This window comes from Canis lupus, chromosome 33 (genome assembly GCF_011100685.1).
Source record: "Canis lupus familiaris isolate Mischka breed German Shepherd chromosome 33, alternate assembly UU_Cfam_GSD_1.0, whole genome shotgun sequence".
NCBI classification, from domain to species: Eukaryota; Metazoa; Chordata; class Mammalia; order Carnivora; family Canidae; genus Canis; species Canis lupus.
In genome coordinates this window covers 17,240,001-17,252,489 of record NC_049254.1, presented here as the reverse complement: position 1 = coordinate 17,252,489, position 12,489 = coordinate 17,240,001, and the positions used below count along the sequence as shown (strand labels likewise).

The window sequence follows — 12,489 nt, the reverse complement described above, 5'->3', positions numbered from 1 at the left end:
AGTAGAACCTATAACCCCACTTCCAACTCCTTTTCTCAAGGCTGACTATCTTTTTGGCCTTTCTGCACCAGAAATCTCATACAGAGAGCTCACTGATCAATCCTCTTAGCTACTTTGTAGGGAAAGCTCTAGCTGGGTACCTAGCTCAATATTGAGCTCTAGCTCAATAAATAATAGCTCTCCTTCTTAGCCCTGCTAAGATTCTTCCTTATAACCAAGTAGTATCTCCTTTTAGAATCTCACAAAAAATCACTTAACAGGATCTTCTAGGGGCACCTGGCTGGCTCAGTTGGTTGGGTGTCTGTCTGCCTTCAGCTCAGGTCATGATCAGGTCCTGGGATTGAGCCCCAAATCCAGCTCCCTGCTCAGCAGGGAATCTGCTTCCTCTCCCTTTGGCCCTCCCCTGCCTCCTGCTCATGCTCTCTCTCTCAAATAAATAAATAAAATCTTAAAAAACAAATATGTCCAGAAGAAGATTTTCTCATTTCACCATGACTTTTTTTTTTCCACAAAAGATCAGCTATATTAATTACTTCTACGTTTGTTTACTAGAACCATTAAGATTATATCAATCAGTTATGTCAGAACAACAATCTAAATTGCTTGGAGTTCAAAACACATCTTTTTCCCAACTTAATTATGCATTCAATGATAGAAATCTGAAAATCAGTGTTTACCTTATTAGCGTTCTTGAGGTGATCATAATATACTTCTTCAATAGCTTGGAAGTATATTACTCCTTTTAATTTAGCTTCATGCTTGTCTGAAATAATAGATGGTGTTAAAATACCTTATCACCACCGATGGACTGAAAACATTATAATTGCATTATAATTATTAAAATATTGATCTAGCTTTTAAATTACCTAAGATTAATTTGGATAATTTAGGTGAAGGCATTAGCCCAGTTTCTATACTGAAAAAAACAAGAAAAGAAAGTAATTATCAGCCCAAATCTCAGGGACTAATTGACTTTGCCCAAGGTTCTCCAGTGAATCTGCAGTCAAAAGACAACTCAGAATTACCAATACTCAAGTTAGCTTGCAAAGTCTAAAAACACCACTGACACTGATACAAATTATCTCCCCACATTCTCCAAAACAGTGGTTGTCATGGAAACATTAATATGTAGCACTGTTGTAATGAAATTTGTAAGAAGGATTGTTTTTTCTAATTTAAAATAAATAATCTACTGATATTTCTTTCCTATGAATTTCTTGTCCAGCATGCTTTTTCTCCTGTTCCCAGTAGAGTTTCATGTCAAAAATTTAAGGTCCTCTCAATGCAACATTTTTCCAAACCGTTTCTAAGATTTCATCAAATTTGCCATAAAAACCAAACAAAAGTAAAATAAAACAACCAACCAACGAAACCACTAACTAAACAGCAACACTCTGTGATCTAATACCTTCTTGAAATATTTTGTAAGTCAAACTTCGCAAAGATCATAAATGTATGTGAGCGTACTAAAGAATTTTAAAGGCACGGATGAGGCTGCAAAGAAAAAGACTATCATATCCTGCTGGTGGAAGGGCAAATCAGAAAGCTTTTGGAAGGCAGTTTGGGAAAACAAACCAATTAAAAATGCAAAAAATCCTCTCACTCAGCAATTCCATTCCTAAAACGTTATCGTATATGAGCTACTCATGCAAATGGATTTGTGTTCATTATAGCAGAAAGCTGCAAAAAATCTGATTGAATTTTAACAGGGAACTGATTCAACTATAGACTGGCCATACAGTGGAATTGAAAAGATTAGATCTGCATATACTCATCAGAGAAAAATCTTGAAATACTGTTATGTGAAAAAAGGAAGAAAGTGAATAATTTGGCCCCAATTAAAGAAGAAAGAATTCATATATATACTGAAAATATATATAAATGAATAGAGTAAATCTGCAAAGATTTTTTAGACTTGACAATGGGAAAAGGTTACAACTTTTATGATGCCAAAGAGACTTTCATTAGACTTTTGTTCTATTTTTAAGATTTTTACTCATGAATGTCTTTTTTTTTTCAACAATGAGAAGCTAGTCTAAAAAACCACAGCCCCGATAAATTCAGTGGAAAATAAAAGCTGTTAAATGACATTTAACTCCGCATTTCTCTAAGTTACTTGCCCATGTTTGACCATGGGCCATAGTTGCATGTGTTTGTTTGTTTTGCTCCTCCTCAGGAAACTGTTTTAATTAATGCCACGTTCAGTGGGTTCCAATCAATTTCTGTGAAAGAGGTCAGTGTATCTCTCAATTCTGAAGGATTCTGCAACTATTAATGGGAATACAGTTAACACTTTATTTTCTGAAAACAAATGTAAAACAAAATCTGAAGATAAAAGCAAATCGTATCAGTGTTTCAAGGAGGCAGAAAACTGGGGAATGAAACTTTTGTTTAGAGGGCACTTCCTATATGGGCAAGAGCTCTAAAAAAATACTGGCCTCACAAGGACATTGTGAACTAAGAGAATCAATAATGCTATTGTGAACCGACACGATAAAGCTATTTATCATTCAATTTCCATAGCATTATCCCATCAATTTACAGATATGTTTTCTGTGTCTCTGTTTTCTTTAGAGATTCTTGTAAGGTTATCCAGTTAATATATGCAGGAGGCCAAGGGCACGATTGGCTCTTGTCAAGACTTTGGGCTCTTGTCACCACTACAGCTCCTTTTGCAAACACGGTGCCTTTCTACCCCACCACCAGTGGAAGGGCCGTGGCGCCTGTGGGGTCAAGTCCAGCCTGAACTGCAATCTGTATGGCCTCCTGTGGACCCGCACTTAGTGATGTCTGGGGAGAGTGGGGGTGGGAGTGCGGGGAGCAGACCAGCCAATGATGGCTGGAAACAGCCAAATGAACAGCGTTTGTCCAACTAGGACTCACTGGTCAGTCGTATACATATTTGATCTACATATTAAAAAGCTGAATGAAATATTATTTTTGCTTTTCTTATGTAAGACTGTTCTGAGTCATCATTCATATACCAAAAAGGTTTTGGTTCTTAAAAAAAAAATCAAAAACAAATCACCAAGAAGTTTGAATTTGGAAAAATGCATTGACATGGTCAGAAGGAGCGAGAATTGAGTAACTGACCAAGAGACGAGGCTCTCAGAGAATTGAAGAGTGAAGCTGTTCTGTCTGAAGTTAATAATGAGAATTTTATTTTTGGACAATTCTGGGTGAGAGGTTGGGGAGATTATCACAGAGGCAAAGTTTTGTCTATGGATTTTTGCAGACACTAAATTGGCATTTCTCATTAAACTAGCATCTTTTCTGTTGTACAACTGAAGAGAACATCTCTGGATTTTCAGAAAGCCCGAGAGAGGCAAGCAGGGAAGCCAGCCCTAAGGGTTAGGCAGTTCGCTTCAGGCCGCTAGCCACTGCATTAACTGGAGCCCCACCAAAGAGCTCCTAACTGAAAGGTACACACCCTACCCCCTGCACACGCCAATTCTGGGGTCCCACAGCCAGTGTTTCCCTTCTTCCACATGCTTCTTGGTCACTCCCCCTTCTCTTCATAAACATATCCTGACCTCACACTATAGATTAAGTGACTGGACTGTTATTTCTCATTGATTACAGTGATATAACAATTTTTGACAATGCACATAAATGTTGGTACCATCGCCAGAGAGAAGGGTCTCTTCATCAGCTCTGGGGTGGTACTACTTTTCTTTGGTTGTTGAAGAGGACAGAGCTACACCTGTGCCGACAATGGTCATGTTTCATATGTGACCCAGGAGGCTTCTTAATAAGTCTTAATAAGCAGTTACATACATATTCCTGTATTTTTAGATTCAATAGGGTATATTTCTCATAATCCACCATTTAAAGAATCCAAAAAGATTTCAGTCACTTCATAAATACTTGTTCGCTTGTTCAGTGATGAGCTTTATTCTCTGCTTCAGGAACCATTCTCGTTTATAAACTCTAGCTGAGTGACTGTCAGCTAAGGCTGCCTAATTGTGTGTGACTTAAATAGGGCAGAGGACCATAAATAAATAAACGGCAACCTTTTATCCTAGCCTTGCAGTTTAAAAGTCAATATTTTTGTCTAAAAAGATAAATTCCATTTACTACTTATTTGGACTTCAGCTTATTTCAGAACTAGAATAGACTAATTCATAGTTTTTAAATAACATAGTTTTTTTATTATTTCTAGAGAAGATCTTCATATCACGGGGACTATATAACCTGAATATAAAATAATATATACCTAAGCTAAGATTGTCATCAACTCTGTTACTTACCAATCAACCCATTCATACTGACATTTATCACCTTTGCTCTTTAACAGAGAGTTCCTGGTTTGAAAAGATCATTTAGGGTTTTCTTCTTCTTCTTTTTTTTTTTTAAATCACTCACCTGCATAATAAGAGAATGTGCGCTTGTTCCGATCAAAAACAAACCATCGTTTTTTCCACGTTTTAATTTTTCCACCCATTTTGATAAGGAATCCTCGGCAAGTCTTCTCTGTGATTGATACATGATAACAGGTATCAATGTTGTGGCCAGCAGTCTCTACGTGGCTTCGCAAATCAAAGTCTTCCTTCCGGACGGGCAGATAGCGTGTCAGAGGTCGAGCCTGGAAAGGCACAGACCCATGTCATATATAGCTAATTATTTGCATCACTGGAGGTCACAGATGTTTACGAGTGGACATGAACTGAAAAGCCTAAGCATTAAAATGTTCATGTGATTATGAGAATTTAAGATACACATTATCCTTTGGAGTTTAAAAAGTGCATAGTATTTTAAGAAGGATGCTACGATACACAGTGGGGGAGATGGGGAGGTGAGGGGCGGATAAAGTCAGGTGAATAGATTCTACTCCTTGAAATGGACAGATGAGAAAATGGCAAGATGCTCAGGTTAATAACCTGAGGTTTATACTAGGTACTTAGCACTTAGAAACAGGGAATCATACGAGGCCTGGAGTTCCCTGGGCTGCCTCCTACAGATGACGATTCCTTCTCTCTGAAGTTCCCCAGACTTCCATCTATACAACCTAACAGACATGACCTGATTGGTAAACATTATTTAGTAAGCATACCACCCCCCCTACCCCGAGCAAGATATCCCAAAGCTGTGCACATCGGCTTACACATACTCTCTCATAGAAACTGAAGGCAGAAATGTACGCTTTGAAAAGTGAAGCTAAAATAAGGTAAGAAGCAGAATCAAAGCTATACTCCATGAGCTGTCCAATGAACACATATGGACAAGGTGTACATAGATATCTTACATTTTACTATGGCTGGAGGAAAGTTTCATGTAATCTATGAAGCATGTAACACCATGGGTCATATTTCTAAAATGGTTTTTTAGTTTATTCTGTTAAATAACCCTACCCCTCTGGCCTGGGGAAAATGACCTAATTATATACTTGGAGGCAAACCTTATAATTAGGATTAAAATAGAATTATGCTTTTTGGTTTAGCTTCAAAATGCCAAACAGGCATGGATGATCTTCACTGTGAATCACGATTTGGCAGAGGGTTGACATGATGAAATAAAATGAACAAGTTTTCCCTTGTATTTTTCCTTCAATATCTTGCCTTTGATTCTGGGGTACTTGACTTCAGACAGATGTCACACTTACTGATACCTCAAAGCACAGAGTCTTCAAAATAGACTCTCACTGCTGTGCTATCAAACTGCTGCCAGATATAAAGAATAAGAGAAATGGCACCTTTTATGAAGTCTAGTAAGCCTTGGCAATATGGGTTTGAACTCTAAGTCAAATGGCACTGCAAAAAATTATATTTTAGTTCCTCAGCAAACATATATTACGTAAGCAGCTTTAGTGACAGAAATTCAGACTCTATGATAAGCAGGTCAGGAAGTTTAAGGAAGTGGGTGGGTTGCCTGAGTTTTGCTTGAGTCCGGTAACCTTGCACAAACATGTGTGGACAGCTGTGGCAAAGGGGCCACGTGTGACAATACCTACAGTGGTTAGAAAAACAAAAACAAAACCAAAAAGCCCACGAACACTACCAAGAAATTGGTTTGGTAAAATTATTTTGTTCTGGCGTGTTTGCTTCCAAAAATGGCTTAATAGAACCCTTTCTCTTCTTCAGCCAAAGGGTTTTATTTGTTTTCAGTAGCAAGTCCAGCTGCATTTTTTCAAAGCTGCTAGAAAACCATGCTTCTTTGAAGTATACCGCAAAAAACAGGTAGCAGAAAAAATGCTTCTCCCATTAAAATGTTCCATGCAGGAGTAGAGAAAAGTGTCATTTGGTCTGTAGATCTCAATCAGTTTTGAGATAAAGACACAATTTTTTTATTTTATTTTATTTTATTTTTTTTTGTCTCTGAACCCCCATCTGCCTCTTGTGGTTCCAAGGTACAGGGAAAGGCAGCGGGACACAGCTCGGCCGTCTTCTACAGAATGACCACCAGGGGGCAGCCTATTCCAACCCATCCGGACCCACTGACCCACCTGTGCTCTCTGTTTCTCCCTTATTTTTACTTCCTTCTCAATTAACTTCTGCCTCTGGCTAGTTTCTTCCTGCAATCGTTTTTCCAGAAGTTCTCGGCGTCGTTTTTCTTCTTCCAGGGCTCGTTTCTTGGCTTCCATTTCCCGTTCCTAAATTTGCAGAACAAATTTTAAGAAAGGCTGGTTATACTAGAATGCTTCCAACGAACAGAAATTTCTCTCCAGTTGGTTTTGTAGCCCGGGCTCTAACAATATACCAGCTGGATTAAAATAACCTCTTCCATCCTGCTTTGGTTTTAATAAATATTTTGATGGTGAAAAAAAAATCACCTCTCACATAGTTTTCGAAATCATCCCACATCAGAAAGGCAACTGCAACATTTAATTGAATGTTAACTCTACACATAATGTGTATTCACAACTGAATATAAAGTGAAAATCCAGCTTGTGGTATTCAGTCATTTCATACAGATGATCACCACGCTCCTGTTTATAAGAAGGGTCACAAATTGTCACCCAACACTAGTCTGGGCGTTAGCCCTCCTTGCAGGGACCATCTTCTAAGTGAAGGCCATCAGTCCTGGTCCTTCTGGTTCCTTTGTTGCTCTGTGGCTTCCTGGCCAAAGGTCGCAGAGGAAGCCCACGAGGAAGTCAGAAGAGGAAAGGAGGGGCCCTTTAAGGCAGGATGCAAAGGCATTTGGGGGGATTCCTAAGGAAGTTCAGATTTGGGCTTGAGATACAGTCACAATAATGTGGGATTTTAAGTATTACAACAGCACACAAGCTGGCAAGAAAGGGGGAGTACATATAGACATGACATTCCTCCTGGTTCCCTGGGAGGCAAACAAAGTGGCCATCAAAGGGAAAATACAATAATAAGCACTGCTTTGGGTCCACGTTGACACTATATGTATTTTAAATCACAAGAAAACTATAGTGCAGCAAGGAGGCTTAGAAATCCTAACACCTTTACTTTTCAGATGAAAAAAATGAGGCCAAAAGGGTTGAGTGACTACTCCAAGATTATATTGCTTCTTAAGGTCCAAGGATAATTTCCTGTCAAGTGCAGGGCAGTTGGAACCGTTCTCACCGACCTCTGGCATAAAGACATTATGCCTACCCTGGATTCAAGCAGCCGGGTCTTCTCTGCATGAGCCTGCTTCAAAAGTCTCTCCATTTCTTCTATTCTGGCAATATTTGAAGTGCTGGCACTGAAGAGAACACAAAAGCCTTTTAAGAATACTGTTGGAGATTGACGTCTCTTGAAATACACACGCGTCCATGCACAGGCACGTGCACACACCAGTCCTGGGGAGGGGTATGATACGATCCAATGTCATTTTAAAGGATGTTACTTAGGAGAGTCATTCACCTGAACAGGCAAGTCAATTCAGCTCTGAAAATTGTAGGTGCCATTGATTTACCTCAGTTTAGGACACAAAATATAGGCAAGGAAAATAATACCAAAGAAGAGTGCTTTACTCATAAATAAAGAAACCCAAAATCTTACAGAGTATGTTCTCCAAATGCTTTTTTCCAGAGTCTAAAAATTATGGACCATGGGAGGCTTTCTTGTTACTTTAATCGTTCAGACATATCAGACCAATAAGCCTATCACTCACCAAAGTTCTATGTAGATGACACCTATGGTTTGAAGTCACTTTATTTGGTTTGGAAATATGTGTCCTCAGCTGCTTTTTTGCTATGTCTTTAAACACATGGACATTTTAGGGAGAGCCTGGCTGGCGCAATTAGAAAAGCATGTGACTCTTCATATCTGGGTCATGGACATGAGCCCCACATTATGTGTAGAGATTATTTAAAAATATACATAGATGTGGATATTTTATTTCATACATCATGAGGCCAATTAGAAAAAAAAACCTTTTCTTAAAGATGCAGCAGAAGAGTGATGGCTAGTTTTGTCAATAATACTCATCTACCGTACTGATGAGGAACCCCTCTGAAGAGATTCAAGAGCTTCAAAAGAAATGTAATGAGAAAGACATTATATAACAAGTGAAAGAAAAAAACTAAAAGGTATAAAATCTGCAAGAACAGTTAGGGTCAGTAACTAAAAGAGAAAGAAAAGAACTTGGAAATGTTTAACATTAACCAAAAACTATTATTTTTCTCTTACATTTCTCTTGTATTTTATTTGAGTGCTCTGGAAAAAAGGGCATGACCTAGGTCAAAACTTCTTTAGTCTGATGCTCCAGCTATAAAGAACCAAAGTTATTTCCTATGCATGTAGATTTATCTAGTCATTTAATATATGTCCACTTTTCTAGACCCTCTTGGGGACAGATTTTGTGCCTGTATCTATCTTCTATAGCATGTCACACAGAAGGGATTCACGTCAGACGCATTTATATAAGAATGACTTCATATGAAAATGAAAAGGATAATTCTTAGTTACAGTCTCTCAAAATTATATTGTTGATCAACTCAAACCTAGGATGTTTCACACATAGAGCTAAATTCCTTTACAGAGATAAATGTCCACAGTATATATGGTTTATTTTAAAATCAGTAGCAGCAGTTTTATAGCCACTTTATTCCTAACTGCCAAAATTTGGAAGCAACCAAGATATCCTTCTGTAGGTAAATGAATAAAATAAACTGTAGTACTTCCAGACCATGGAATATTATTTAGCACTAAAAAGAAATGAGCTAGCAAGCAAGAGACATGAAGGAACCTTAAATGCATATTACGAAGTGAAAGAAGCCAATCTGAAAAGGCTAAATACTGTATGACTCCAGCCTTACAACATTCTGGAAAAGAGAACCACGGAGACAGTAAAAAGACGCATGGTGGCCAGCGGTTTGAAGTCGGGGGAGGGAAGGCGGGATGAATAATCAGAGCACGCAGGGTTTTCAGGGCAGTGAGAACCCTCTGTATGACACTATGATGAGAGATATATGACATTTTACATTTGTCCAAACCCAGAGAATGCACAACATCAGATGTGAACCCAGTTGTAAACTATGGACTTTGGGTGATAATAAAGTATCAACATGGGTTCATCAGTTGTAACGAATGTACCACTCTGGTGGGGCATGAGGATAACCTGGGAGGCTGCATATGTGTGGAGATGGGGTATATGGGAAATTCTGTACCTTCCTCTCAATTTTGTTGAACCTACATAACCACTCTAAAAAACTGTTTTTTAGAAAAAAAAAAAAAAAAAAAAAGATCAGTGCTCCCAGCCCCATTACAAACTGCATCCATCCGGGAAAGGGTCAACCTTAGCAATGTTGTATCTTTAGGAGTTTAGCTAATCTCCTACTTTGCAAGGTTACATTGGGCTAATTTTTATCCAGATGTGTTCTCCTTATAGAGAGAGAACAGTTCATTTCCATGGACTGTTTGGGGTGGTACAAAAGGGTAAGTTCTGCTCTCTTCAATCCGTAAGAATTAAAGAAAAAAATCTTTAATTTTTGCACAAATTAAAAGTGTATGTCTTTTTACGGAGAACAGTCAACATCATAGATGCTAAAGTGGCACACCTCATCAGCTCAACATGATGAGTATCATGTTTATATTCTATAGTGTTTTCTGTGACATATATGTCACAGACACAGGTATATATGTCTTATGTCTCCTATCGATTTGTAAATAAATAATTTGATTCCACTAAGTCTCGGGTCTTAAAAACTCACCAACTAAAGAAACAAAAACAAGCACTCACCAATTGTCTAACCCCCATCTGTTCTTCAGTTTTTTCTACAACATACTGTTTTCATCTAGGTTGTGCCTGAGCGTTGTTACAGAAAACTTTCTGTATCCATCCCTTCATTGTTTGAACAACATTCTTAGAATGTTGATACTTAAGTTGAACCCAAATCAATCTTCCTACAGCTTCCATGCACTGGGCCTAGGTATGACCCTGAAACCTATCCAGATGAATTGGTTGGAAATTGGTTAGAAACAAATATTTTCAGCCCATGGTTTTTCATATATCTATAATTTGGGCACATCCTGGGGGTAAGTTTTCAAATAGTTGCTTGTCTTCAAATATTTCTATTCACTTTTTAGAATTTTTGAGGGTGTTTTCCATTTATTTTTTAATATTTATAATTAAGTTTCTGCCAATGATAGTCATTATTTGGCAATATTTACATAAATATCTTAACTTTTGCTCCAAAGGAACTCAATTTTCTGAAAACATTTGATAGAAAATACATGTTAACATTTACCACCTCGTGTCTTAATAACCCTTAGGCACCTAAAGTCACCTATTTTTTTAAGCCACCTTTTATATGTTTTTAAGACCATTTTGGTTATTTTGTTGAGAAAAATAATTTGTATCCACAGACACCTACTTGTTCTCTACAGCTTTTGCTATCTTTGATTTTAATATTTCTTTGACATGTAAACCACTTTTATTTAGCAAAACTTCTGCTGCTCTGTGATACTATGTCACTGCCAGTTTTATTTTTTTGTCCCGTCAGGATTGCACCTACACTGAAAAGCACAGGCTGCTGCAACAGGAATGTAGGGAGAAGTCTCGGTTTGTCAATACCATGGCATCCATGGCAGATAGAAATGTCAGCAAGCGAAATTCTTAGTACCTGCCATGCAAAAGGAGAGTCTGAAATCCCTGAAGATAAGCTTTATAGTGGGTGATTTATAGCACAATACTCATCATAGTTTTCTCAAGCCCATCCGAATTATGAGGAGTAATGTTTCTTTCCATTGCTTCAACTTCTGACCTTCTTCAAAAGTAGGCAAAAATTTCTGATCTTGCATGTGATTCCTGTAAGGATGCTGGTGCTACTGAGTCATCGGGCCATTAACAGTATAAAGATGACTAGTTTTGACATTCTTTCATACTCAATGATGTTCTGCTATTTTGTCAACGAAGATCTCTTTCTGTATCCTACCAATTTTGGTAAAAACCATATTCATAAAGAAAAAAAAAAAACACTCCCGTCAAGGGTGAAGGAATCTAAATAGCAGATTTGAGGTTTTCGGGGCTTTTTAGAATATTCACCTTATAGGCGAAGGCAAAGACAGAAAAAAATTAGAAAGACAAAGAACAATGGCATACAAGAAATAAGTAAGGAAAGAAAAACAAAACTAACTGGAACAAAACAAAATTCCTCATCAAGACACATAAAACTTTTCCAAGACTGTGACTGGTGCACCGATATTGCCATTAAATGAAGAACCAGTAAGTATCCCGGAATATTTATTTTCAATGAATCTTCTCAAGTACTTTCAGCAAATTATTAGTCCTTATGAAATGTCTAATCGTTCTCTGTTCATGAGCTCCTTGAATATTACAAGAGCACAACAAGCCCTCTGACCCTTCCTAACCAATATTCATGTGGTTTGAAACACCCAGTCCCCCTTGACAGTTGGCTGCCCCTGTCCCTCTACTATCACTTTGGTTTTCTGTATCTCTTCTGGAAGAACTTGCTAGAATAAAATGCAGACACTGGGTGTTGATTATCTAGAATAAAAACAGAATACAACCTTTTTTACCAAAAATGAACAAATCAGAAGCATCTGAAATTCGAACTAAAGCATCCCTTAGACCCAAGTTCAGCCACGGATTGCCCTCAACTGCACAGCCAGTCCTGCTCCCTGCCCCACATGCACACTGCTGGTACGTAAGCTATAATGAAGGATCAAATTCCCTAACATTTTCTCCAAGTATGAGCGCAAGGCCAGGGCTTAGGAAATTAGTAATAGCAATTGTGATAATAACATATCATTGTAGGCGGCATGCAGAACACTACACAGTCTAAGCCAAGCCAGTAATTTCAGCAGAAAAGGGGTTTTATGCAGAATTGACTCTTGGCTGCTGTTTTCTATGACCCAAGACCTGTTTTCTTAACTTTTTGTTTGTTCTGGTGTGAGTAATGATGCTGAAAAAGCAAACACACTGCCTAACTCAAGTGACTTACTGGTAGACGTAAAAATGATGTCTCAACAAAAAGCAAAGGGCCCAATGTACCCTTAACTCTGAGTAATTCTGTAATTCCACGAATGGCTTCCTGTGACATAATAAACCACAAGACTAAGTTTCTGACGCTAGAAT

General features: G+C 38.0%; 1 protein-coding gene and 1 long non-coding RNA gene across 17 annotated transcripts in view; one reads left to right on the top strand and one right to left on the bottom strand.

Annotated features, from left to right (window-relative positions):
• The window catches only part of PHLDB2 (pleckstrin homology like domain family B member 2), a 217,085-nt gene that overhangs the window by 1,652 nt on the left and 202,944 nt on the right, over nucleotides 1-12,489 (bottom strand). For all 11 annotated transcript variants that reach the window (XM_038582782.1, XM_038582785.1, XM_038582784.1 and 8 more), the window contains 4 exons: nucleotides 7,560-7,650; nucleotides 6,443-6,589; nucleotides 4,366-4,585; nucleotides 678-763 (listed from right to left, as the gene is read on the bottom strand). In XM_038582782.1, coding sequence (XP_038438710.1) covers nucleotides 678-763; nucleotides 4,366-4,585; nucleotides 6,443-6,589; nucleotides 7,560-7,650 — 544 coding nt within the window. The remainder of the gene's footprint in view (nucleotides 1-677; nucleotides 764-4,365; nucleotides 4,586-6,442; nucleotides 6,590-7,559; nucleotides 7,651-12,489) is intronic.
• LOC111093728 overlaps nucleotides 10,271-12,489 on the top strand; it is a 30,642-nt gene continuing 28,423 nt past the window's right edge. For all 6 annotated transcript variants that reach the window (XR_005383308.1, XR_005383310.1, XR_005383309.1 and 3 more), the window contains exons 1-2: nucleotides 10,271-10,427; nucleotides 10,895-11,616. This is a non-coding gene — a long non-coding RNA (uncharacterized LOC111093728). The remainder of the gene's footprint in view (nucleotides 10,428-10,894; nucleotides 11,617-12,489) is intronic.